Source organism: Pseudophryne corroboree, chromosome 8, assembly GCF_028390025.1.
Source record: "Pseudophryne corroboree isolate aPseCor3 chromosome 8, aPseCor3.hap2, whole genome shotgun sequence".
Classification (NCBI taxonomy): Eukaryota; Metazoa; Chordata; class Amphibia; order Anura; family Myobatrachidae; genus Pseudophryne; species Pseudophryne corroboree.
Window position 1 is genome coordinate 373,949,900 of NC_086451.1, and position 27,172 is coordinate 373,977,071.

Consider the following 27,172-nt stretch of genomic DNA (forward strand, 5'->3'; position numbering starts at 1 on the left):
GACAGCTAGATGAGAATAATGAGAACTGGCTTATTAAATAAAATGGATTTCTATTAACCCCTGAAGGAGAATTGAAGCCTTGGAAACAACTGATGAGAGTTTACCTTAAAAATAAAGCCACTATGTTCTCAAACAGTTACAGTATGTATCTAGACTAGATTTACCCTGGTTATTAAAAATTAGGCATTAAGAGTTTTGTAGTATCACTAGCTCCTTGTAGACCGATAGGCCACATTCTCATTCATTTTGTCTTAACCGCCAACAAAATGGCTGCCTCAGTTGTGCGTAAGAGGTGCGCTCGTATTCAGTTCAGGTACAGAATTTAAAAAAAAGGTAGTGATTTGTTCCCATTTCTGTCTGACATCTTTCTTCCTTACATGCACTGTTGATAGCAACAAGAGCCCGTTACAAAGGCAAAGGTACATGTACTGGTGTCTATAGAGATGCATCTCCTACACAAAACAGTGGCGGGGGAGCCAATAGCAGCAGCTTTCTTTTAGAGGAAGAACAGTTGAGTTGTTAAGGGATGGTCACTCCCCATCTGGGTGATACTGCACAACGCCAAAGAAGATCCTCTTTTCAAAAAAGACTATGACCCTCTGTGGCATCCTATGGCTGCAGAGAAAATCTACAGCCATGGTCAGTGCTCAGTTCCGAGGGACTTTTTGAACTCCCTGTACATTTTTAAATTAAACATTTTATTGTGGTCCTTTCCAACAAATGCAATTTCCCAATATGCGCCGCATACCAATAAAGGTGGTGCCCCCCTTCCTCTGCAGGTATATCCACATAATTGTACACAGCATACTCACCTAAAATCTCTTTCCTCCGGTCTGTGTGTGGTTGGTCTGTATAAACCCACTCAAAGTTATCCCTGACCACCTGGTTCCCCATGATGCCTCACCCTGCAGAATGCACAAAGGGAAACGTTATCACCTGCTGAATGAATTCTATGTTAAAGGTTAATTTCAAGAATCTTTGTACGCAGTTATTGGTACGATTATTACATGTCTCATACAATTATCTTAATTACATTTTAATCTTTTTGAGGCAATGCCCTCTTTCCTATTTTGTGTAATTTTTCTTTTCTGTATGACTTCTGCCATAGAAAAGGGGTCTTGGAATGCACACCCTAATTGTAAACATGCTAAAAAGGCGCTACCATGCTGAGACTTGTAGTGCCATGCCTGAAAATGAAAATGCAGGTGCACACTCTAAGCACAAAGAACACTGATCATAAAAACAATTCTGATCAACTCTACAAATACCAGTGTATCTTGCTGCAACAAATGAATGAATAAATGAGTATCAATATAATATATATATATATATATATATATATATATATATATATATATATATATATATAAATATATAAATATATATAGAACCCAGAAGATGTCCGGCACTCCAATGTAGCTGAAAGCAACCTGTCTGGGTGCCTTTCCAAAAGATGATGCAGAAATATGGTGTCACGGACGGCACTCCAGCATACAAATGAATCCACAAAAGCCACTGGTGTTAGTCACACTAACACCAGTGGCTTTTGTGGATTCATTTGTATGCTGGAGTGCCGTCCGTGACACCATATTTCTATAAATTATATATATATATATATATATATATATATATATATATATAGCATTGTAGATGTCCGCACTCCCAGCTATATCACAGTCATCAGTGGGGTGCACCTCAAGGAGGCCTATATAAACTTCCACATATACCAGGTTATCTTCAAGACCCTAATGAGGGTCTCAAATAGAGGGCACTCACCAATCAGTTTCCATAGATAAAAAGATTTATTTAGACCATTGAAGTCATCACATACATGTCGACGTTTCGGCTTCGCAGAGCCTTTCTCAAGACCACCACAGGAGACATCTGTTCAACACGCCAAAGAGCAGCATAGTGACATCTGCCTCCCGGGCTACCTTATATAGCACATAATCAATTACTTTAATGATTTGATTGCCTAATTACCGGAAGCAACCATGTCCCAGTGTTCTATATCATCACTGGAACAGGTATACGTCTCAAGCATGTGTCACAACCAATACTTATATCATAGTCATAGATCCCTTATAAGGCTATCACAACATTATTTAATACCTATTGTAAAAATAAAGACTCATCGCAGACTTCCAGCACTTACATTTAGCCTGCTATGGTCGCGTCCTGACCGGAAGCGCATCAAATGCGCTCCACTGGTCACCGCTGTGCGTTCCACACATGTTGATGGTACTGGGATCGCGTCGTGACCGGAAGCGCGTCATGTGCGCTCCACCGGTGAACACTATGCGTTCCATCACTCCTTCCGCCCAGGCGCGCTTTGTGCGTCTCATGGGGGGAGAAATACAACATATCCATAGCATTAGAGTACATCATAATAGTCATATATAAGCTTATTGGTCTATTAGTGGCTATATTGTAGACACATTGAAACCGCTATCACATAGATTGCGGTCTCATCAGATAGCTATACAGGGGAGCCCGTAAGACACATCACACACTATCCCATTAAAGGTATACATACACAAATATACATGTGCATCAAAAAACATGTCATGCTATTGCACAACAATGAATACATGCATAAAGAAAAACTACATGTGATTATAAAGAATTTACACCATAAAACATTAAAATTGCATAGGGAGAGTCATTATTGTTTCTATTTATTACTCAATTATTCTTGTGTGTTTAGTTTGACACTTCTTGCTCAGACTATATCAGGATCAAAACAGATCCCCATCTAGTGTATAAAGATCTTCAATGGATTATTTTCATTGAGTCCACGAGGTGTGATGGTGTCCAATCTGTATATACATCGTGATTCAAGTCTTTTAAATGCTAGGACCCTAACACCACCTCTTGTCAGTTCTGGTACCTGATCTATAATCATACAATGTAATGATGAGACCTGATGATTGTAAAGAAGGAAATGTTTAGCAACGGGTTTGTCAGTTTGCCAGAGGAAGGGGCTAGTCCCCGAAACGTCACAGTAAAGGTTGCCCTGCAGGGTTTTTCTTCACCTATATCGTTTGCCAAGTCTTTGAGTGCCGCCCTCTCCAAGGAAATACACATATATATATATATATATATATATATTATATACACACGCCCACGCACAGTATAGCACATAACATATAAAACTATGGGCTCCGACAGAAAAGAAAACAAACAACACAATACTTAATGTCATGAATACAACAAATTTATGGCTTGTGATACGTCCATATGCCGTATAACTGCAACATGCACCCATGGCATGTAACTATCCCTATTTGTAGGTTACCTAATACATGTTTATTCATGCTAAAAAAACAAAAAAAAAAAGGTAACATACTAAGGCAATATAACTGTAAATAGACAAGATCACCATTAGTTAATAAATCAGCAAGTGGGATTCCTGTAACACTTACTGACTATAGTATACATATAGGTACATTACCTGCAAGGTGTCCTGGTGTCAGCGCAGCTACCTGGAATTAGAGGTAGAAAGAGAGAAAAAAAAAGAGTGACAAGGTGTACGACTGTGTCATCAGAGAGGGGAGGCTCTGTTTCACCCCATACTCTGCACTCTTATAGGATACACCTTGTGTCAACAGAAAAACCTTTTCACAGATAAGATATCCATGTGACTACAAGTATAACCTGTTGCTCTTTTAATCTTCTGTATTCTGCCCAGTGCAATGCCACGCCCAGCTAGTGTCATCTGTCTAACCTGCTCAGCCACATACTGCAACCATAGACATTTGCATTCTAATGAAATCAGTTACAGTAACTCAGGCATATAGCGCTTTTTTATTTTACAATTGTAATTAGTGAGGACAGGCTTGAAAAATATATATACTGTTAATTACAAAGTGTAATAAATCTGCCGACTATGAAAGTAGGGTCCACAAACAAAACAATTTATGATGTGATTTCTATTACTATTTATTACACTCGTTGAGCCCGTCCTACTTGCGCTTTGGGGGCCCCTATTTCCAGTATTTCACTATAGTTCACACTAACATAGTCCGTCAGACTGACTTGTACTGTAGCATGTATCTTTCTAAAAAGAAAATATGGATTTTATAAACTATCCTTTTATATTGTACTTCTATTGACAGGAAAACTAAGCACTTAAAGAATTCCATACACAAATGTAATTTCTACTTCGCACACTTGGCAAAATCATGGGGGTCCATTGGAATGGACCCCCATGGCTTCTAGAAACTCATCGCTGCTGGTACGTCCCATAATGATGCAGTCCCATAATGCACCAGGGTTCACACAATCTGAAACGTGAAGTGCAAAACTGAAGAAGCCAGTTGCTATGGGGAATTTAAAAATGTATCAAACATTGGTATAACCATATTACAAACCAAAAATAGACATGAAGGTGTAAAGAAAACAACCCCTTACTACTAGTAATTATACACACTTACCATGCAACCAAACCTTAAAACTAGTTGCAGGGGAAATATAATTGCTCTCCCCTGCACAGGCTTTAGAGTACATGGCTAATGGTCATCTTATATCTTGGTTAGTTTATTGAAGTAATTTCCCATACGGAATATCATTATTTTCTCAAACATACAATAACATGTAAATGATATAGATATTTGACTCATTGTTATTATTCGTTTTGTTGAATTTTGATTGCTTGAATTTTGTTGAACTTCACATATAGGGCCTGATTCAGATGTGTGTGGAAGCAGCAGTGATAGCGCTGTACAGTAATGCATCAGGAGGTGTCTATTGCAAGCTGACGCCTCCTGCTCTATCAGTGATCCAACCTGCCTTCTAAGATGCTGATCACTGACTCACCAGCTGGCGGCTTGTGGCACACATGGTGACGCTCAAGCCATCTATTCCAAAGGCCAGGAAATCTCTGTACAACCACAGAGATCGCTGGCCTCTTCCCTCCTCCACACAGCAGCGAAATGGTGAGAAATGGAGGCAGTCGCCGCCCCCTCTTTACCCCCAAATGGCACCAGACTGTCAATCACAGACAATCTAATACCGAACTGCGTGCTATGTCGCAGGACCTGTCCGAGCACGTGCAGAACAGGTCCTGCGCATGCGCTAAGTACTGATAATCGCTACTTGGTGCATCCTGTCGCAGATCCTTTGGGACCACCATAGGGAATGATTTAGAGGTGGATGCCGTTTTCTACATCAGCATCGGCGCCTTTATGCAGATACCACTACCGATTCCCCGTCTACTGAGATGCCCACTGCTAGCAGTGTTATTCCGCTGTGGCACAATACTAAGATTGCATGGAATATTGCACCTACCGTATGACAGATGCAATTTCGCTGTCTGAATAGGACAACCTTTGTCAGTACAACTGTGTCTAACCGTGACATGCCCGAGTCTGGCTAATCACCACCCTATTACCTCTCAGGAGCGCCCACCGGATTCCAATTCTCTGAGTGCAAAACAGCATCGGTGCCCTTAAACCCCCCCCCCTCCCCCAATCCCATCCCTATACCTCTATCATTTAAAGCATGGGTCTTCAACCTGTGGCCCTCCAGCTGCTGTGAAACTACATGTCCCAGCATGCCCTGCCACAGTTTTGCTATTAAGGTATGCTAAAACTGAGGCAGGGCATGTTGGGATGTGTAGTTCCACAGCAGCTGGAGGGCCGCAGGTTGAAGACCCATGATTTAAAGTGACCGTTAATAACCCCCCACCACCACCAAATCCCATCCCTATGGCTCGCTCTTATTTATTGTGGTCTTTAATAATCCTCCCCAAATCCCCTCCCTATGCCCCTCTCTCTCACTGAGGTTTTTTTTTTGTTGACGGCAGATAAGAATCACTAATAATCCCCCCCTCCCCACAAAAAAATAAAAAATAACCTCCCTATGTCTTTCTCATTTATTATAATCCACCCCTTAATAACCCCCCACCCTCAATCTCTTTTCTCTTTTAAAATCCATTTATAACCTGCCCATTAATAATTCTCCCTCTCTTGGACCACCAGTAAATCATGATGATTTAATAACATTAATTAATAACAGATGTCACAGGCTGTCAGTGGGATTAATTCAGACCTGATCGTAGAAGCAAAATCTTTCTCTAATGCAAGAGTGGGGAACCTGCGGCCCTCCAGCTGTTGCTGAACTACACATCCCAGCATGCCCTGCAACTGTTCTAGCATGGCCAAATAGCTAAACTGTAGCAGGGCATGCTGGTATGTGTAGTTCAACAACAGCTGGAGGGGCAAAGGTTCCCCACCCCTGCTCTAATGGGCAAAACCATGTGCACTGCAGGGGAGGCAAATATAACAGAAGCAGAGAGAGTTAGATTTGGGTGGGTTACTTTGTTTCTGTGCAGGGTAAATACTGGCTGCTTTATTTTTACACTGCAATTTAGATTTCAGTTTGAACACACACCACCCAAATCTACTCTCTCTGCATGTGTAATGTCTGCTTCACCTGCAGTGCACATGGTTTTGCCCATTAGAGAAAAAGTTTGCTGCTGCGACCAGGTCTAAATGAGGCCCAGTGTCTCTCCCACCTTTTGGCATATGGAACTATCGATGGTGGTATAGGTGTTTAACCATTTATGTCATAAAGACCATCAATGGTTTGAACCCTTTGATGGCCTTCCCTGCTGGGGGGATGTTAGGTGGCAGGCCAATCAGGGAAGTGAGGCGAGGCTTGGTGAGCCACCAAAGGGTGGGGCTAAAGTTTGTGCTCCTGGCACCAAGAAAAAAAAATCATTGTCATCGAATAGCCATCAGATATCTGCCATAGCAAAACCATCCACAATCAGTGGCAAACTATCGATGACCATCCCTATATTACATACAATGACTAATAATATGACATATTATGCTGCTCAGATCTGAAAATGGAGCACTGATGCTCCATATAGAGCCCACAATTATTTGCAGACCCTAAAAGGCTAACTTCAAATTTGGAATTTAGTGACCTAGAATAAAATGGACCCATTAAAGACACTGGTGTATACCAATTCTAGTATGATTAATTTTCCCACATCCCTTATTTTTTTCTCTCGTTAAGTCACCTATCATGTTTTATGTTCTTTCACAGTTGGATTCATCTTTGTGCAGAAAGGTGTTGCTGGTTCTGTCCTACCTTGCCTTTACCTTTTCCTCTCATTGTTATATTTTAGGTCATCTAACCCCATGTAAAGCAAAGTAAAAAATTGCAGCAGGAATCTGGTTTTAAAATAAATTTTTTTTAGATAGTTAGGAGGTGAGAAGTCAAACAGATCCAGTATGTATATGTTATTATGATATATATATCTATATATATATCTATATATATATATATATCTATATATATATATAATGTGCACCGGAAATTTTTCGGGTTTTGTGTTTTGGTTTTGGGTTCGGTTCCGCGGCCGTGTTTTGGATTTGGACGCGTTTTGGCAAAACCTCACCGAAATTTTTTTGTCGGATTCGGGTGTTTTTTTCAAAAAACCCTAAAAAAACAGCTTAAATCATAGAATTTGGGGGTCATTTTGATCCCATAGTATTATTAACCTCAATAACCATAATTTCCACTCATTTCCAGTCTATTCTGAACACCTCACACCTCACATTATTATTTTTAGTCCTAAAATTTGCACCGAGGTCGCTGGATGGCTAAGCTAAGCGACACAAGTGGCTGACACAAACACCTGGCCCATCTAGGAGTGGCACTGCAGTGTCAGGCAGGATGGCCCTTCAAAAAAATTGTCCCCAAACAGCACATGATGCAAAGAAAAAAAGAGGCGCACCAAGGTCGCTGTGTGACTAAGCTAAGCGACACAAGTGGCCAACACAAACACCTGGCCCATCTAGGAGTGGCACTGCAGTGTCAGGTAGGATGGCACTTCAAAAAAATAGTCCCCAAACAGCACATGATGCAAAGAAAAAAAGAGGCGCACCAAGGTCGCTGTGTGACTAAGCTAAGCGACACAAGTGGCCGACACAAACACCTGGCCCATCTAGGAGTGGCACTGCAGTGTCAGGCAGGATGGCCCTTCAAAAAAATTGTCCCCAAACAGCACATGATGCAAAGAAAAAAAGAGGTGCACCAAGGTCGCTGTGTGACTAAGCTAAGCGACACAAGTGGCCGACACAAACACCTGGCCCATCTAGGAGTGGCACTGCAGTGTCAGGCAGGATGGCCCTTCAAAAAAATTGTCCCCAAACAGCACATGATGCAAAGAAAAAAAGAGGCGCACCAAGGTCGCTGTGTGACTAAGCTAAGCGACACAAGTGGCCGACACAAACACCTGGCCCATCTAGGAGTGGCACTGCAGTGTCAGGCAGGATGGCCCTTCAAAAAAATTGTCCCCAAACAGCACATGATGCAAAGAAAAATGAAAGAAAAAAGAGGTGCAAGATGGAATTGTCCTTGGGCCCTCCCACCCATCCTTATGTTGTATAAACAGGACATGCACACTTTAACGAACCCATCATTTCAGTGACAGGGTCTGCCACACGACTGTGACTGAAATGACTGGTTGGTTTGGGCCCCACCAAAAAAATAAGCAATCAATCTCTCCTTGCACAAACTGGCTCTACAGAGGCAAGATGTCCACCTCATCATCATCCTCCGATTCCTCACCCCTTTCACTGTGTACATCCCACTCCTCACAGATTATTAATTCGTCCCCACTGGAATCCACCATCTCAGGTCCCCGTGTACTTTCTGGAGGCAATTGCTGCTGGTGAAGAATGTCTCCACGGAGGAATTGATTATAATTCATTTTAATGAATATCATCTTCTCCACATTTTCTGGAAGTAACCTTGTACGCCGATTGCTGACAAGGTGAGCGGCTGCACTAAACACTCTTTCGGAGTACACACTGGAGGGAGGGCAACTTAGGTAGAATAAAGCCAGTTTGTGCAAGGGCCTCCAAATTCTCTTTTTCCTGCCAGTATACGTACGGACTGTCTGACGTGCCTACTTGGATGCGGTCACTCATATAATCCTCCACCATTCTTTCAATGGTGACAGAATCATATGCAGTGACAGTAGATGACATGTCAGTAATCGTTGGCAGGTCCTTCAGTCCGGACCAGATGTCAGCACTTGCTCCAGACTGCCCTGCATCACCGCCAGCGGGTGGGCTCGGAATTCTTAGCCTTTTCCTCGCACCCCCAGTTGCGGGAGAATGTGAAGGAGGAGATGGTGACGGGTCACGTTCCGCTTGACTTGACAATTTTCTAACCAGCAGGTCTTTGAACCTCTGCAGACTTGTGTCTGCCGGAAAGAGAGATACAACGTAGGTTTTAAATCTAGGATCGAGCACGGTGGCCAAAATGTAGTGCTCTGATTTCAACAGATTGACCACCCGTGAATCCTGGTTAAGCGAATTAAGGGCTCCATCCACAAGTCCCACATGCCTAGCGGAATCGCTCTGTTTTAGCTCCTCCTTCAATGTCTCTAGCTTCTTCTGCAAAAGCCTGATGAGGGGAATGACCTGACTCAGGCTGGCAGTGTCTGAACTGACTTCACGTGTGGCAAGTTCAAAGGGTTGCAGAACCTTGCACAACGTTGAAATCATTCTCCACTGCGCTTGAGTCAGGTGCATTCCACCTACTTTGCCTATATAGTGGCCAAATGTATTGGCTTGAATGGCCTTTTGCTGCTCCTCCATCCTCTGAAGCATATAGAGGGTTGAATTCCACCTCGTTACCACCTCTTGCTTCAGATGATGGCAGGGTAGGTTCAGGAATGTTTGGTGGTGCTCCAGTCTTCTGTACGCGGTGCCTGAATGCCGAAAGTGGCCCGCAATTCTTCGGTTCACCGACAGCATCTCTTGCACGCCCCTGTCATTTTTTAAATAATTCTGCACCACCAAATTCAAGGTATGTGCAAAACATGGGACGTGATGGAATTTGCCCAGATGTAATGCACGCACAATATTGCTGGCGTTGTCCGATGTCACAAATCCCCAGGAGAGTCCAATTGGGGTAAGCCATTCTGCGATGATCTTCCTCAGTTACCGTAAGAGGTTTTCAGCTGTGTGCCTATTCTGGAAAGCGGTGATACAAAGCGTAGCCTGCCTAGGAACGAGTTGGCGTTTGCGAGATGCTGCTACTGGTGCCGCCGCTGCTGTTCTTGCTGCGGGAGGCAATACATCTACCCAGTGGGCTGTCACAGTCATATAGTCCTGAGTCTGCCCTGCTCCACTTGTCCACATGTCCGTGGTTAAGTGGACATTGGGTACAACTGCATTTTTTAGGACACTGGTGAGTCTTTTTCTGAGGTCTGTGTACATTTTCGGTATCGCCTGCCTAGAGAAATGAAACCTAGATGGTATTTGGTACCGGGGACACAGTACCTCAATCAAGTCCATAGTTGCCTCTGAATTAACGATGGATACCGGAGCCACGTTTCTCACCGCCCAGGCTGCCAAGGCCTGAGTTATCTGCTTTGCAGCAGGATGACTGCTGTGATATTTCATCTTCCTCGCAAAGGACTGTTGGACAGTCAATTGCTTACTGGAAGTAGTACAAGTGGTCTTCCGACTTCCCCTCTGGGATGACGATCGACTCCCAGCAGCAACAACAGCAGCGCCAGCAGCAGTAGGCGTTACACTCAAGGATGCATCGGAGGAATCCCAGGCAGGAGAGGACTCGTCAGACTTGACAGTGACATGGCCTGCAGGACTATTGGCTTTCCTGGGTAAGGAGGAAATTGACACTGAGGGAGTTGGTGGTGTGGTTTGCAGGAGCTTGGTTACAAGTGGAAGGGATTTAGTGGTCAGTGGACTGCTTCCGCTGTCACCCAAAGTTTTTGAACTTGTCACTGACTTATGATGAATGCGCTGCAGGTGACGTATAAGGGAGGATGTTCCGAGGTGGTTAACGTCCTTACCCCTACTTATTACAGTTTGACAAAGGCAACACACGGCTTGACACCTGTTGTCCGCATTTGTGTTGAAATAATTCCACACCGAAGAGCTGATTTTTTTTGTATTTTGACCAGGCATGTCAATGGCCATATTCCTCCCACGGACAACAGGTGTCTCCCCGGTTGCCTGACTTAAACAAACCACCTCACCATCAGAATCCTCCTTGTCAATTTCCTCCCCAGCGCCAGCAACACCCATATCCTCATCCTGGTGTACTTCAACAGTGACATCTTCAATTTGACTATCGGGAACTGGACTGCGGGTGCTCCTTCCAGCACTTGCAGGGGGCGTGCAAATGGTGGAAGGCGCAAGCTCTTCCCGTCCAATGTTGGGAAGGTCAGGCATCGCAACCGACACAATTGGACTCTCCTTGGGGATTTGTGATTTAGAAGAACGTACAGTTCTTTGCTGTGCTTTTGCCAGCTTAAGTCTTTTCTTTTTTTCTAGCGAGAGGATGAGTGCTTCCATCCTCATGTTAAGCTGAACCACTAGCCATGAACATAGGCCAGGGCCTCAGCCGTTCCTTGCCACTCCGTGTCGTAAATGGCATATTGGCAAGTTTACGCTTCTCCTCAGACGCTTTTAATTTTGATTTTTGGGTAATTTTACTGAACTTTTGTGTTTTGTATCTTACATGCTCTCTACTATGACATTGGGCATCGGCCTTGGCAGACGACGTTAATGGCATTTCATCGTCTCGGCCATGACTAGTGGCAGCAGCTTCAGCACGAGGTGGAAGTGGATCTTGATCTTTCCCTATTTTAACCTCCACATTTTTGTTCTCCATTTTTAATGTGTGGAATTATATGCCAGTATCAATAGCAATGGCCTACTACTATATTTACTGCGCAAAACTAAAATGCACCACAGGTATAGAATGTAGATGGATAGTATACTTAATGGATGACGAGTGACGACACAGAGGTAGGTACAGCAGTGGCCTACCGTACTGCTATATATAGTATACTGGTGGACACTGTCAGCAAACTGCAAAACTAAAATGCACCACAGGTATAGAATGTAGATGGATAGTATACTTAATGGATGACGAGTGACGACACAGAGGTAGGTACAGCAGTGGCCTACCGTACTGCTTTATATAGTATACTGGTGGACACTGTCAGCAAACTGCAAAACTAAAATGCACCACAGGTATAGAATGTAGATGGATAGTATACTTAATGGATGACGAGTGACGACATAGAGGTAGGTACACAGCAGTGGCCTACCGTACTGCTATATATAGTATACTGGTGGACACTGTCAGCAAACTGCAAAACTAAAATGCACCACAGGTATAGAATGTAGATGGATAGTATACTTAATGGATGACGAGTGACGACACAGAGGTAGGTACAGCAGTGGCCTACCGTACTGCTTTATATAGTATACTAGTGGACACTGTCAGCAAACTGCAAAACTAAAATGCACCACAGGTATAGAATGTAGATGGATAGTATACTTAATGGATGACGAGTGACGACACAGAGGTAGGTACAGCAGTGGCCTACCGTACTGCTATATATAGTATACTGGTGGACACTGTCAGCAAACTGCATAACTAAAATGCACCACAGGTATAGAATGTAGATGGATAGTATACTTAATGGATGACGAGTGACGACACAGAGGTAGGTACACAGCAGTGGCCTACCGTACTGCTATATATAGTATACTGGTGGACACTGTCGGCAAACTGCAAAACTAAAATGCACCACAGGTATAGAATGTAGATGGATAGTATACTTAATGGATGACGAGTGACGACACAGAGGTAGGTACAGCAGTGGCCTACCGTACTGCTATATATAGTATACTGGTGGACACTGTCAGCAAACTGCAAAACTAAAATGCACCACAGGTATAGAATGTAGATGGATAGTATACTTAATGGATGACGACACAGAGGTAGGTACAGCAGTGCACTCTGCACTGTACTCCTCCTATATAATATTAATTATACTGGTGGTCCCCAGTCCCCACAATAAAGCAGCACACTGAGCACAGATATGGAGTGTTTTTCAGGCAGACAACGTATACTGGTGGTCACTGTCAGCAAAACTCTGCACTGTACTCCTGCTATAGCTGCTCCCCAGTCCCCACAATTAAGCAGTGTGAGCACTCAGCACAGATATATTATGCAGCACACTGAGCACAGATATGGTATGGAGCGTTTTTTTCAGGCAGAGAACGGATAAAAACTGGTGGTCACTTATCAGCAAAACTCTGCACTGTACTCCTAACAGCTGCTCCCCAATCCTCCCCACAATTAAGCAATAAACAACCAATCAAGTGTCTTCTACAATAAACGGAGAGGACGCCAGCCACGTCCTCTCCCTATCATCTCCAATGCATGAGTGAAAATGGCGGCGATGCGTGGCTGCTTATATAGAATCCGAATCTCGCGAGAATCCGACAGCGGGATGATGACGTTCGGGCGCGCTCGGGTTAGCCGAGCAAGGCGGGAAGGTTCGAACCTGCCTCGGACCCGTGTAAACAAGGTGAAGTTCGGGGGGGTTCGTTTTCCGAGAAACCGAACCCGCTCATCACTAATATATATATATATATATATATATATATATATATATATACATATACACTGCTCAAAAAAATAAAGGGAACACTTAAAACAACACAATGTAACTCCAAGTCAATCACACTTCTGTGAAATCAAACTGTCCACTTAGGAAGCAACACTGATTGACAATCAATTTCACATGCTGTTGTGCAAATGGAATAGACAACAGGTGGGAATTATAGGCAATTAGCAAGACACCCCCAATAAAGGAGTTGTTCTGCAGGTGGTGACCACAGACCACTTCTCAGCTCCTATGCTTTCTGGCTGAAGTTTTGGTCACTTTTGAAAGCTGGCGATGCTTTCACTCTAGTGGTAGCATGAGACGGAGTCTACAACCCACACAAGTGGCTCAGGTAGTGCAGCTCATCCAGGATGGCACATCAATGCGAGCTGTGGCAAGAAGGTTTGCTGTGTCTGTCAGCGTAGTGTCCAGAGCATGGAGGCGCTACCAGGAGACAGGCCAGTACATCAGGAGACGTGGAGGAGGCCGTAGGAGGGCAACAACCCAGCAGCAGGACCGCTACCGCCGCCTTTGTGCAAGGAGGAACAGGAGGAGCACTGCCAGAGCCCTGCAAAATGACCTCCAGCAAGCCACAAATGTGCATGTGTCTACTCAAACGATCAGAAACAGACTCCATGAGGGTGGTATGAGGGCCCGACGTCCACAGGTGGGGGTTGTGCTTACAGCCCAACACCGTGCAGGACGTTTGGCATTTGCCAGAGAACACCAAGACTGGCAAATTCGCCACTGGCGCCCTGTGCTCTTCACAGATGAAAGCAGGTTCTCACTGAGCACATGTGACAGACGTGACAGAGTCTGGAGACGCCAAGGAGAACGTTCTGCTGCCTGCAACTTCCTCCAGCATGACCGGTTTGGCAGTGGGTCAGTAATAGTGTGGGCTGGCATTTCTTTGGGGGGCCGCACAGCCCTCCATGTGCTCGCCAGAGGTAGCCTGACTGCCATTAGGTACCGAGATGAGATCCTCAGACCCCTTGTGAGACCATATGCTGGTGCGGTTGGCCCTGGGTTCCTCCTAATGCAAGACAATGCTAGACCTCATGTGGCTGGACTGTGTCAGCAGTTCCTGCAAGACGAAGGCATTGATGCTATGGACTGGCCCGCCCGTTCCCCAGACCTGAATCCAATTGAGCACATCTGGGACATCCTGTCTCGCTCCATCCACCAACACACCACAAACTGCACCAATTGCACCACAGACTGTCCAGGAGACAATTGCACCACAGACTGTCCAGGAGTTGGCGGATGCTTTAGTCCAGGTCTGGGAGGAGATCCCTCAGGAGACCATCCGCCACCTCATCAGGAGCATGTCCAGGCGTTGTAGGGAGGTCATACAGGCACGTGGAGGCCACACACACTACTGAGCCTCATTTTGACTTGTTTTAAGGATATTACATCAAAGTTGGATCAGCCTGTAGTGTGTTTTTCCACTTTAATTTTGAGTGTGACTCCAAATCCAGACCTCCATGGGTTAATAAATTTGATTTCCATTGATAATTTTTGTGTGATTTTGTTGTCCGCATCCTATGGCTAGCCTGAGCAAGCTTCAGCTTAACAAGAGGAAACGTTAATAGGAGACTTCTATCTCCTACAGATGCCTCCTGCTGCATTAGAATTTAATTAGACGGAATTGCACAGCGATCCCTTCATTCCCAGCTGCAGCCACAACTCCCATAGGTTTCTATGGGGGATGCGATGCTGCCAGATTTACCAAGTAAGAGAATGCTTGGACCCCTGCAGCTATCAACATCTAAAGATGCAATTATTAATAAATGGGCCCCCATGTGGTAAATTTACTATTCATCAGAGTTGCTGACTCATGGAACCAGATAGGCATCGATGGTGGATTGTAGTCTAAAAAATGTGTATTTACTATGCATCAGTTTTGACTGTCATTTGTCTTCCGCGTGTACCTAGTATTATCCTCCTTCTCGGAACACTCACTTGTCACACCGCTATCACTACAGTATCTTTGGAATAAAAGGATTATTATACTGAGTTAAGTGTTAGGCTTGAAAACAAGTGTTAGACTTGAAATTGATGAATGAATGAGGTACACATGAAATTATAGAATACACGTTTTGTAATTTCTTTCCAGGCTCTAGCAGGCAGTTACATGATCTGGTTCCATCACTACAGCCTTCAAAATGTCAACGAGACCAGGAACACTGAGAGGTCCGACCCGGTACATACTGACATGTTAGTTTTGTAATTTAATACATTTTCACAGTGTCTGCTTTACAACTTCAAACGCGAAGCTTTAGTTGAAGTTGTAAAGCCTACACTGTGAAAAGGTCTTAATTTTTCGGGTTTTGTGTTTTGGTTGTAGATTCGGTTCCACGGCCGTGTTTTGGATTCGGACGCGTTTTGGCAAAACCTCACCGAAATTTTTTTGTCGGATTCGGGTGTGTTTTGGATTCGGGTGTTTTTTTAACAAAAAACCCTCAAAAACAGCTTAAATCATGGAATTTGGGGGTCATTTTGATCCCGTAGTATTATTAACCTCAATAACCATAATTTCCACTAATTTCCAGTCTATTCTGAACACCTCACAATATTATTTTTTAGTCCTAAAATTTGCACTGAGGTCGCTGGATGACTAAGCTAAGCGACCCAAGTGGCCGAGACAAACACCTGGCCCATCTAGGAGTGGCACTGCAGTGTCAGACAGGATGGCACTTCAAAAAAAAGTCCCCAAACAGCACATGATGCAAAGAAAAAAAAAGAGGTGCACCAAGGTCGCTGAATGGCTAAGCTAAGTGACCCAAGTGGCCGACACAAACACCTGGCCCATCTAGGAGTGGCACTGCAGTGTCAGACAGGATGGCACTTCAAAAAATAGTCCCCAAACAGCACATGATGCAAAGAAAAATGAAAGAAAAAAAGAGGTGCAAGATGGAATTGTCCTTGGGCTCTCCCACCCACCCTTATGTTGTATAAACAGGACATGCACACTTTAACAAACCCATCATTTCAGCGACAGGGTCTGCCACACGACTGTGACTGAAATGACTGGTTGGTTTGGGCCCCCACCAAAAAATAAGCAATCAATCTCTCCTTGCACAAACTGGCTCTACAGAGGCAAGATGTCCACCTCCTCCTCATCGTCCGATTCCTCACCCCTTTCACTGTGTACATCCCCCTCCTCACAGATTATTAATTCGTCCCCACTGGAATCCACCATCTCAGGTCCTTGTGTACTTTCTGGAGGCAATTGCTGGTGAATGTCTCCACGGAGGAATTGATTATAATTCATTTTGATGAACATCATCTTCTTCACATTTTCTGGAAGTAACCTCGTACGCAGATTGCTGACAAGGTGAGCGGCTGCACTAAACACTCTTTCGGAGTACACACTGGAGGGGGGGCAACTTAGGTAAAATAAAGCCAGTTTCTGCAAGGGCCTCCAAATTGCCTCTTTTTCCTGCCAGTATACGTACAGACTGTCTGACGTGCCTACTTGGATGCGGTCACTCATATAATCCTCCACCATTCTTTCAATGGTGACAGAATCATATGCAGTGACAGTAGACGACATGTCAGTAATCGTTGGCAGGTCCTTCAGTCCGGACCAGATGTCAGCACTCGCTCCAGACTGCCCTGCATCAGCGCCAGCGGGTGGGCTCGGAATTCTTAGCCTTTTCCTCGCAGCCCCAGTTGCGGGAGAATGTGAAGGAGGAGCTGTTGACGGGTCACGTTCCGCTTGACTTGACAATTATCTCACCAGCAGGTCTTTGAACCTCTGCAGACTTGTGTCTGCCGGAAAGAGAGATACAACGTAGGTTTTAAATCTAGGATTGAGCACGGTGGCCAAAATGTAGTGCTCTGATTTCAACAGATTGACCACCCGTGAATCCTGGTTAAGCAAATTAAGGGCTCCATCCACAAGTCCCACATGCCTAGCGGAATCGCTCTGTTTTAGCTCCTCCTTCAATCTCTCCAGTTTCTTCTGCAAAAGCCTGATGAGGGGAATGACCTGACTCAGGCTGGCAGTGTCTGAACTGACTTCACGTGTGGCAAGTTCAAAGGGTTGCAGAACCTTGCAAAACGTTGAAATCATTCTCCACTGCGCTTGAGTCAGGTGCATTCCCCCTCCTTTGCTTATATCGTAGGTAGCTGTATAGGCTTGAAGGGCCTTTTGCTGCTCCTCCATCCTCTGAAGCATATAGAGGGTTGAATTCCACCTCGTTACCACCTCTTGCTTCAGATGATGGCGGGGCAGGTTCAGGAGTGTTTGCTGGTGCTTCAGTCTTCGGCACGCGGTGGCTGAATGCCGAAAGTGGCCCGCAATTCTTCGGGCCACCTACAGCATCTCTTGCATGCCCCTGTCATTTTTTAAATAATTCTGCACCACCAAATTCAATGTATGTGCAAAACATGGGACATGCTGGAATTTTCCCACATGTAATGCACGCACAATATTGGTGGCGTTGTCCGATGTCACAAATCCCCAGGAGAGTCCAATTGGGGTAAGCCATTCTGCGATGATGTTCCTCAGTTTCCGCAAGAGGTTGTCAGCTGTGTGCCTCTTATGGAAAGCGGTGATACAAAGCGTAGCCTGCCTAGGAACGAGTTGGCGTTTGCGAGATGCTGCTACTGGTGCCGCCGCTGCTGTTCTTGCCCAGTGGGCTGTCACAGTCATATAATCCTGAGTCTGCCCTGCTCCACTTGTCCACATGTCCGTGGTTAAGTGGACATTGGGTACAACTGGATTTTTTAGGACACTGGTGACTCTTTTTCTGAGGTCTGTGTACATTCTGGGTATCGCCTGCCTAGAGAAGTGGAACCTAGATGGTATTTGGTACCGGGGACACACTAACTCAATAAATTCTCTAATTCCCTGTGAATTAACGGTGGATACCGGACACACGTTTAACACCACCCAGGCTGCCAAGGCCTGAGTTATCTGCTGTGCAGCAGGATGACTGCTGTGATATTTCATCTTCCTCGCAAAGGACTGTTGGACAGTCAATTGCTTACTGGAAGTAGTACAAGTGGTCTACCGACTTCCCCTCTGGGATGACGATCGACTCCCAGCAGCAACAATAGCAGCGCCAGCAGCAGTAGGCGTTACACTCAAGGATGCATCGGAGGAATCCCAGGCAGGACTTGACAGTGACATGGCCTGCAGGACTATTGGCTTTCCTGTCTAAGGAGGAAATTGACACTGAGGGAGTTGGTGGTGTGGTTTGCAGGAGTTTGGTTACAAGAGGAAGGGATTTAGTTGTCAGTGGACTGCTTCCGCTGTCACCCAAAGTTTTTGAACTTGTCAATGACTTCTGATGAATGCGCTCCAGGTGACGTATAAGGGAGGATGTTCCTAGGTGGTTAACGTCCTTACCCCTACTTATTACAGCTTGACAAAGGCAACACACGGCTTGACAAATGTTGTCCGCATTTCTGTTAAAATAATTCCACACCGACGAGGTGATTTTTTTTGTAATTTGACCAGGCATGTCAATGGCCATATTCGTCACATGGACAACAGGTGTCTCCCCGGGTGCCTGACTTAAACAAACCACCTCACCATCAGAATCCTCCTTGTCAATTTCCTCCTCAGCGCCAGCAACACCCATATCCTCATGCTGGTGTACTTCAACAGTGACATCTTCAATTTGACTATCAGGAACTGGACTGCGGGTGCTCCTTCCAGCACTTGCAGGGGGCGTGCAAATTGTGGAAGGCACCACCTCTTCCCTCCAGTGTTGGGAAGGTTAGGTATCGCAACCGACACAATTGGACTCTCCTTGGGGATTTGTGATTTAGAAGAACGCACAGTTCTTTGCTGTGCTTTTGCCAGCTTAAGTCTTTTCATTTTTCTAGCGAGAGGATGAGTGCTTCCATACTCATGTGAATCTGAACCACTAGCCATGAACATAGGCCAGGGCCTCAGCCGTTCCTTGCCACTCCGTGTCGTAAATGGCATATTGGCAAGTTTACGCTTCTCATCAGACGCTTTTAATTTTGATTTTTGGGTCATTTTACTGAACTTTTGTTTTTTTTGGATTTTACATGCTCTCTACTATGACATTGGGCATCGGCCTTGGCAGACGACGTTGATGGCATTTCATCGTCTCGGCCATGACTAGTGGCAACAGCTTCAGCACGAGGTGGAAGTGGGTCTTGATCTTTCCCTATTTTACCCTCCACATTTTTGTTCTCTATTTTTTAATGTGTGGAATTATATGGCAGTAATATATCAATAGCAATGGCCTACTGTACCGTACTGCTATATATTATATACTGGTGGTCAGTAAAATTCTGCACTGTCCTCCTACTATATATACTGCGCACAACTAAAAAATGCACCACAGGTATGGATGGATAGTATACTTGACGACACAGAGGTAGGTAGAGCAGTGGACTACTGTACCATACTGCTATGTAATACTGGTGGTCACTGGTCAGCAAAGTTCTGCACTGTCCTCCTACTATATACTACAATGCAGCACAGATATTTTTCAGGCAGAGAACGTAGATATTTTAAGCACACTGAGCACAGATATTTGCAAGCACACTGAGCACAGATATTTGCAAGCACACTGAGCACAGATATTTGCAGCACACTGAACACAGAAACTGAGAGAACGCTGCATGTCCTCTCCCTATCATCTCCAATGCACGAGTGAAAATGGCGACGCGCGGCTCCTTATATAGAATACGAATCTCACGAGAATCTGACAGCGGGATGATGACGTTCGGGTGCGCTCGGGTTAACCGAGCAAGGCGGGAGGATCCGAGTCTGCCTCGGAACCGTGTAAAATGGGTGAAGTTCGTGGGGGTTCGGATTCCGAGGAACCGAACCCGCTCATCACTATTATTAACATGACATTATTAACATTTCTGATGAAATGGCCAGTGCCTTGGGCCGAGAAATGTGTTAAGAAATGGCAACCACAGGCGACACAAGGGGGTATATTTACTAAGATTCGTGTTTCTGTCGATTTCAGCCGAGATCAATCTCGGCTGACATCAGTCGTTTACTAATGCAACTTTTTGAAACAAAACACGGTAATTTACTAAACTACTGTGTTTTGTAAATTCGAGTTCACCAATGTCGAAGTAATTCGTATTGTCGTCAGTTTTTTACAGGAGAGAACAGTAAAACACTGCCGGACTTAACACAATGAAGACCGGCTGGATCAGTGAGATCCGTGCAGGGCTTCATTGTGTACAGTGTAGAAATAGTTAAAAATAATTAAACAAAATTGCTTGGGGTCCCCCCTCCTAAGCATAACCAGCCTCGGGCTCTTTGAGCCGGTCCTGGTTGTTTAAATACCTGGGAAAAAATTTACTGGGGTCCCCCCGGATTTAGACAGCCAGCACCGGACTCTTAGGCAGGCCCTGGTTCCAAAAATATGGCGGACACCCACAATTAACCCTGTGTCTTTTGTCCCCCGTATTTTTGGAACCAGGGCCGGCCCAAGAGCCCAGTGCTGGTTGTCTAAATATGGGGGGGGGGACCCCAGTCAATTTTTCCTCGGTATTTAAACAACCAGGACCGGCTCAAAGAGCCCAAGGCTGGTTATGCTTAGGAGGGGGGACCCCAAGCAATTTTTTTTTGCCATTTTTAACTATTTCAGACCCTTTTACACAGATAAGCATGGTCTATTTGAAAGCACCTTTTTTTTTTTTTTTTTACTAATTCTATGCTTTCCCAGCAGTGTTTGGCTATTGTCGGCAGTGATCGAGAATACGAACTCTTAGTAAATTATCGAGTTGCATAAAATAACAGCAGTGTTTGACCAATGGTCCATCCATTCGTATTTGTGAACACTGCCGAGATTTGTGTTTAGTAAATTCCTGTGATCACACTTAGACAAAAAACCACAAAAACAAATGAAATCGGGACCTTAGTAAATATACCCCACACTCTTTATTGTGAATTTTGGAACCATTAGCCACTACATTACAAAGGATTTTACATCTCAATTACAACGGAAATCCCCATAGAGCATCCCAATTGCTGCACATTACGATGTGCTAAAGCCGTCGTCTCTCACCATCAGAGATAGGTCGGTCACCTCGCCCATGGGCGCACGGCTAGCGGACTAGCTCCGACTGAGACAGAGAGCCCAGCGCGGACGCTGCTTCCAGCACACGCAGCCTTAACTTTACAATTCGGGGACCCTAAATTATTTGTCGGTAAGAATCACCACCCCGTTGTTACAAACTGTGAACAAACTTTTATTTGGATCCTATAATCAATCATTACAGTGTGCATGTTGGACTAAAGGTGGTATTACAACTCACTGAATTGTGAACGTTTTTATGTGATGCTATTTAGCATTTGTTTGTATTAATACATTTTCCTTATATTCCCTCTCAGCGCTCCCACTTATTTTTTTTCTTGTATTCCTTTCACAAGGGCCAACCAGCCCCACTGTGGTGAGCAGCTTTTTGGGTATTGTTTGGTTGTCTGGTAATTATAGCGCCATTTTGTTATCATTATTAACATCATCCCCGTTCTCATCGAACTAGAACTAACATGCCAAACCCTACATCCTTGTACCACATACACATCTTAGTGTTCCCCCCAGGAATTTAGATGGGCAGGGCAGCGGTATGCCAGGGGCAGCATACGCACACGTTCCGAAGGCGCGCATGCACAAAAAAGGGTGTGTGGGCCTATCGGCATCACTAATGGAGGTTGGGCCGGCCCACTCAATTTCACTAATGGGGGAATGACAGCCCCCACAACGTCACTGATGGGGCGTGCCCCACCCCATAATGTCACTAACAGGGGCAGGGTACATTAAAAATAGGATTTTGGTTACCTACCGTAAATCTTTTTCTCGTAGTCCGTAGAGGATGCTGGGGTCCACATTAGTACCATGGGGTATAGACGGGACTACCAGGAGCCATTGGCATTTTAAGAGTTTGAGAGTGTTGGTTGGCTCCTCCCTCTATGCCCCTCCTACCAGACTCAGTCTAGAAACTGTGCTCGAGGAGACGGACATCTTCGAGAGAAGGATTTAACACAGATAGTGGCGAGATTAACACCAGCTCACACATACAAGGCACATCAAGCTAACTAGCCTGAAAACCTCAGCAACTGCTGAAACATTACTTACCAAGTAACAATACAGTACATAACTAAACCAAGCTGTACTGAATTATAAAATGGGTGCAGGAAACGAAGCGCTGGGCGGGCACCCAGCATCCTCTACGGACTACAAGAAAAGGATTTACCGGTAGGTAACCAAAATCCTATTTTCTCTTACGTCCTAGAGGATGCTGGGGTCCACATTAGTACCATGGGGATGTACCAAAGCTCCCAGAATGGGAGGGAGAGCGCGGAGGCTCCAGCAGAACTGATTGACTGAACTTCAGATCATCAGAGGCCAAAGTATCGAACTTGTAGAACTTTGCAAACGTGTTCGACCCAGACCAAGTTACAGCTCGGCAAAGTTGTAACACGAGACACCCCGGGCAGCCGCCCAGGAAGACCCAACCTTACGAGTAGAGTGGGCCTTGACAGACATAAGACACGGCAAGCCTGCCATAGAATACACATGCTGGATAGTGAACCTGATCCAGCGAGAGATCGTCTGCTTAGAAGCAGGACACCCAATTTTCTTGGGATCATACAGGACAAACAGAGAGTCCGATTTTCTGTGACGAGCAGTCCTCCTCATATAGATTTTCAGAGCCCTTACAACATGGGTCTTCAACCTGTGGCCCTCCAGCTGCCGTGAAACTACACATCCCAGCATGCCCTGCCACAGTTTTGCTATTAAGGTATGCTAAAACTGAGCCAGTGCATGCTGGTATGTGTAGTTCCACAGCAGCTGGAGGGCCGCAGGTTGAAGACCCATGCCTTACAACATCCAAGGGCTTTGATGAAATTGAGGAGTCAGTAGCCACTGGCACCACAATAGGTTGGTTGATATGAAATGCCGACACATCCTTCGGAAGAAACTGCTGACATGTTCGGAGTTCAGCCCTATCTTCATGGAAGATCAAGATTGGACTCTTACAAGACAAAGCCCCCAACTCTGACACACGTCTAGCAGAAGCTAAGGCCAACAACGTGACAGCCTTCCACGTAAGAAATTTGACCTCAACCTCCTGTAGAGGCTTGAACCAGTCCAATTGGAGGAACTGCAACACCACGTTAAGGTCCCAAAGTGCCGTAGGCGGTACAAAGGGAGGTTGGATGTGCAGAACTCCCTTCAAAAAGGTGTGAACCTCAGGGAGGGCAGCCAATTGTTTCTGGAAGAAAATGGATAGGGACGAAATCTGGACCTTCACAGATCCCAACTTCAGGCCCATATCCACACCGGCTTGTAGGAAGAGGAAAAACCGTCCCAGTTGAAACTCCACTGCAGGAAATTTCTTGGACTCACACCAAGATACATATTTTTCCCAAATTTGATGGTAATGTTTAGATGTTACTCCTTTCCAAGCCTGTAACAGGGTAGAAATAACCTTGTTTGGAATGCCCTTTTGAGCTAGGCAAAAGGGGGGTACACACTGGTGTTATGTGTATCCAGTCAATATGCCAGCATATCGGAACCCAATTACACATTGAGCAATGTAGTGAAGGTCAGAGCGACAGATTGTTCCTTCCTTCATTACATATGCTGTGGTCGCTAGCATTATCGCTAGGTGTGATGATCAGCACATCAAACCTAGTGACTTCGCTAGCAACTGTGGACACCTGCAAATTCAGCGAGCAGGACGATATGTCAGTGCGAATAGGCCAGAGCCGAGATATCGGTCCAACATCGCGCCAGTGTGTACCCAGCTTTAGTTCATCACATACGCAAAACCAATGAGAGAGAGAGAGGTGCAGCACTCTGGACACAAACAGCATATTTACCGTATTCAGACAGTAAAGAAATACAGAAACGTCAGAAGCTATTATTCTGTCCAGTGGTGGATTTCCCACTAGGCATGTGCCTAAGGGTGCCACAGAGTGCCCGCTTCAGAGACAGTCACAAATGCCGGAACACAGCTGAAATTCCGTACACTGCAATTGTACAAAAATATGCAAATGTCACAGCCATCAGGATTTGTACAGAGACCCCTACTGGCGGTGTCTCAGATCGCAATCATCGGACACACTTCAGTCAAGCATTGACCTTCTGGAAGTAACATGCCAGAGCCATTTAAATTGCGTACTGGATCGCAGTTGCCACTGTGACACCCCTCTGAAATGGTTGTGACACGCCTGCCCTTGAGTGGCCAATAAACACAAACTCTCCATGGCTGTTAATTACTTTGCAAATAAATCCTCACTGCAGATACAATATTTTAGGGAGTATACCAAACTGGCGCAAAGCAGCTCGAGTATTACAGAATTCGGAGTAAATATCACCACATTTAAACTCTAGCCAAAATACAACAATGATGAAAACTGTATAATCCCACAAGTGCTAAAAGACTACACATGAATAATCAATAATATTACCAATATGTCCCTTTATATTAGGTGGGATGCTTCTTGAGCTGGATCTTGCTTCAGTTATGAATATCCGATGTACATGTTCCAGAATAAAAGACACAAATTAAGAAAGCAACCAATGTGTAGTAGGTTTTTGATAAAAAAAGCAGATGAACACAAAAATTAATAAAAGGACTTCCAGTACTAAAATGGACTATAGAGCGTACCCCACTCACACTTTAGACAAGTGGTCACATGCACATCAAGGTTTCTTTTAAATCGAGACTCCTCACCCTCATGCAGGCCTGGCGTGGTGTATAATGGTCTCTAAACAGAGATGAAGTATGTGCCGTAGATCGGGATACGGTCATTAGGACGAGTACACTTAGGTCGACAGTCATTAGGTCGACCACTATTGGTCGACATGCATTAGGTTGACATGGTCACTAGGTCGACATGGAGAAAGGTCGACATGCGTTTTTCTAAAAAATATATATATTTTTTGAACGTTTTCATACTTTACGATCCACATGGACTACGACAGGGAATAGTAACCTGTGCCAAGTGCAGCGAGGCACCTTGCCCAAAGCATGGTGAGCGAAGCCGGGTATGCGAGGACATGGTGCACTATTTGGGGTTCCCCGTCACATTACAAAGAAAACGACACAAAAAAGTTTAAAAAAAACCCCTCATGTCGACCTTTTTCCATGTCGACCTTGTTCATGTCGCCCTAATGCCCATGTCGACCTAGTGACCATGTCGGCCTAATGCATGTTGACCTAATGACTGCCGACCTAAGTGTGGTCGACCTAATGACCCATACTCCCGTAGATCTAGAGTAGATAGATTGGAGCGTACCGCGAAACTCACAAAAGCAGTAAACACATCAAGGTATCTTTAGGGGTGTAGTAGCGATCAAATACAGCGTACCCCGACTCACGGTTTAAATCACTGTGTGACTCCTATAAAGGTATCTTTCAGCAGGTCCCAGGAGGTTTGCTCCCCACAGTCACTTTGCAGCATAGGTGTGCGCACGGGGGGTGCCTGGTGTGCACAGGCACCCCCTAATGTCCCGCACCCCCCAGCACAGTGATCGTCTGCTGCTCCATGCCTGTTCCTCCTCCCTCCCCCGCTGCGCCATCAAGCCTGTCGCACAGTCAGGACAGGACTGACCGGCACGGCTACACTCGGTGGCAGTGGATGAATGACTGAAGTAAAAACCTCCTCCCAGCTCTGCCCCGTGGTGTGACAGGAGGTCTCACCGCCCACCCTCCTTACTCGCCCGCACTCCCTCCCCAGTCGTCTGCACTTGCGCTCTCTTCATTGAGTGCCACCACAGCTGCACAGCATTCCTCTCAGTCAGGAGGAGTCGCGGACCCGAGGACAAATTCAGCTCAGCAGACGGTTCAGCTGAGACTGAGAAAGTAACTGTCACCGCTCAGTCAGTGACTAAAAGTAAGCTAACCGCAGTGCTGCAGCTGAGCCTGCTCCTGCAGAGGCAAGACAGGGTCCAGTCAGGGGCAATATACATACTGTCTGTTTGACTTTGTATATATCTATCTATATATCTATATATATCTATATATCTATATATATCTATACTGTGTACATGAAGTTGCCCACCCCCCACGCCCCCAAGCAAACAAAAAAATTAAAAATATATATAAGATCTTACTTACTCAGGAAAAAAAATGAAAGAAAAGAAAGGTTATAAAAATATATTATCTGTTTATTAGTAGTTTCCTTTAAGGGTATCTGGAACTGCTGGGGCATACCATGTGGCATAATGTAAATTCGGCTCATGCCATGTGGCGTAATGTAAATTTCCGCTCATACCATGTGGTGTAATATAAATTTCCACTCATACTGTGTAGCGTAATCTGTATTTGGCTCATATTATGTGGGGTAATGTAAATTTGGCTCATACCGTGTGGCGTAATGTGAATTTCGGCTCATACTGTGTGGGGTAATGTGAACTTCAGCTCATACTATGTGGCGTAATGTAAATTTCCGCTCATACCATGTGGCGTAATGTGAATTTCCACTCATACTGTGTGGCGTAATCTGTATTTTCTCATACTATGTGGCGTAATGTTAATTTTCACTCATACTGTATGGCGTAATGTGAATTTCCACTCGTACTGTGTGGGGCAATCTGTATTTGGCTCAATCTGTGTGGCATAATGTAAATTTCTGCTCATACCATGTGACGTAATATGTATTCGGCTCATACTGTGTGGCGTAATGTGAATTTCGGCTCATGCTGTGTGGCATAATGTGTATTTGGCTCATACTGTGTGGCG

The 27,172-nt window shown here is 45.0% G+C and overlaps 1 protein-coding gene across 2 annotated transcripts in view; it reads right to left on the reverse strand.

Annotated features, from left to right (window-relative positions):
• Nucleotides 1-27,172, reverse strand: part of LOC134949163 (sphingolipid delta(4)-desaturase/C4-monooxygenase DES2-like) — a 180,094-nt gene that overhangs the window by 41,166 nt on the left and 111,756 nt on the right. Inside the window, exons 2-3 of one of the 2 annotated variants that reach the window (XM_063937583.1) lie at nucleotides 3,455-3,485; nucleotides 813-905 (exon numbers count right to left, since the gene is read on the reverse strand). In XM_063937583.1, the coding sequence (XP_063793653.1) occupies nucleotides 813-894 (82 nt within the window). In that variant the 5' untranslated portion in view covers nucleotides 895-905; nucleotides 3,455-3,485. Of the gene's footprint in view, nucleotides 1-812; nucleotides 906-3,454; nucleotides 3,624-27,172 lie in introns of those variants that run through there. The other variant, XM_063937582.1, reaches the window with a different exon arrangement.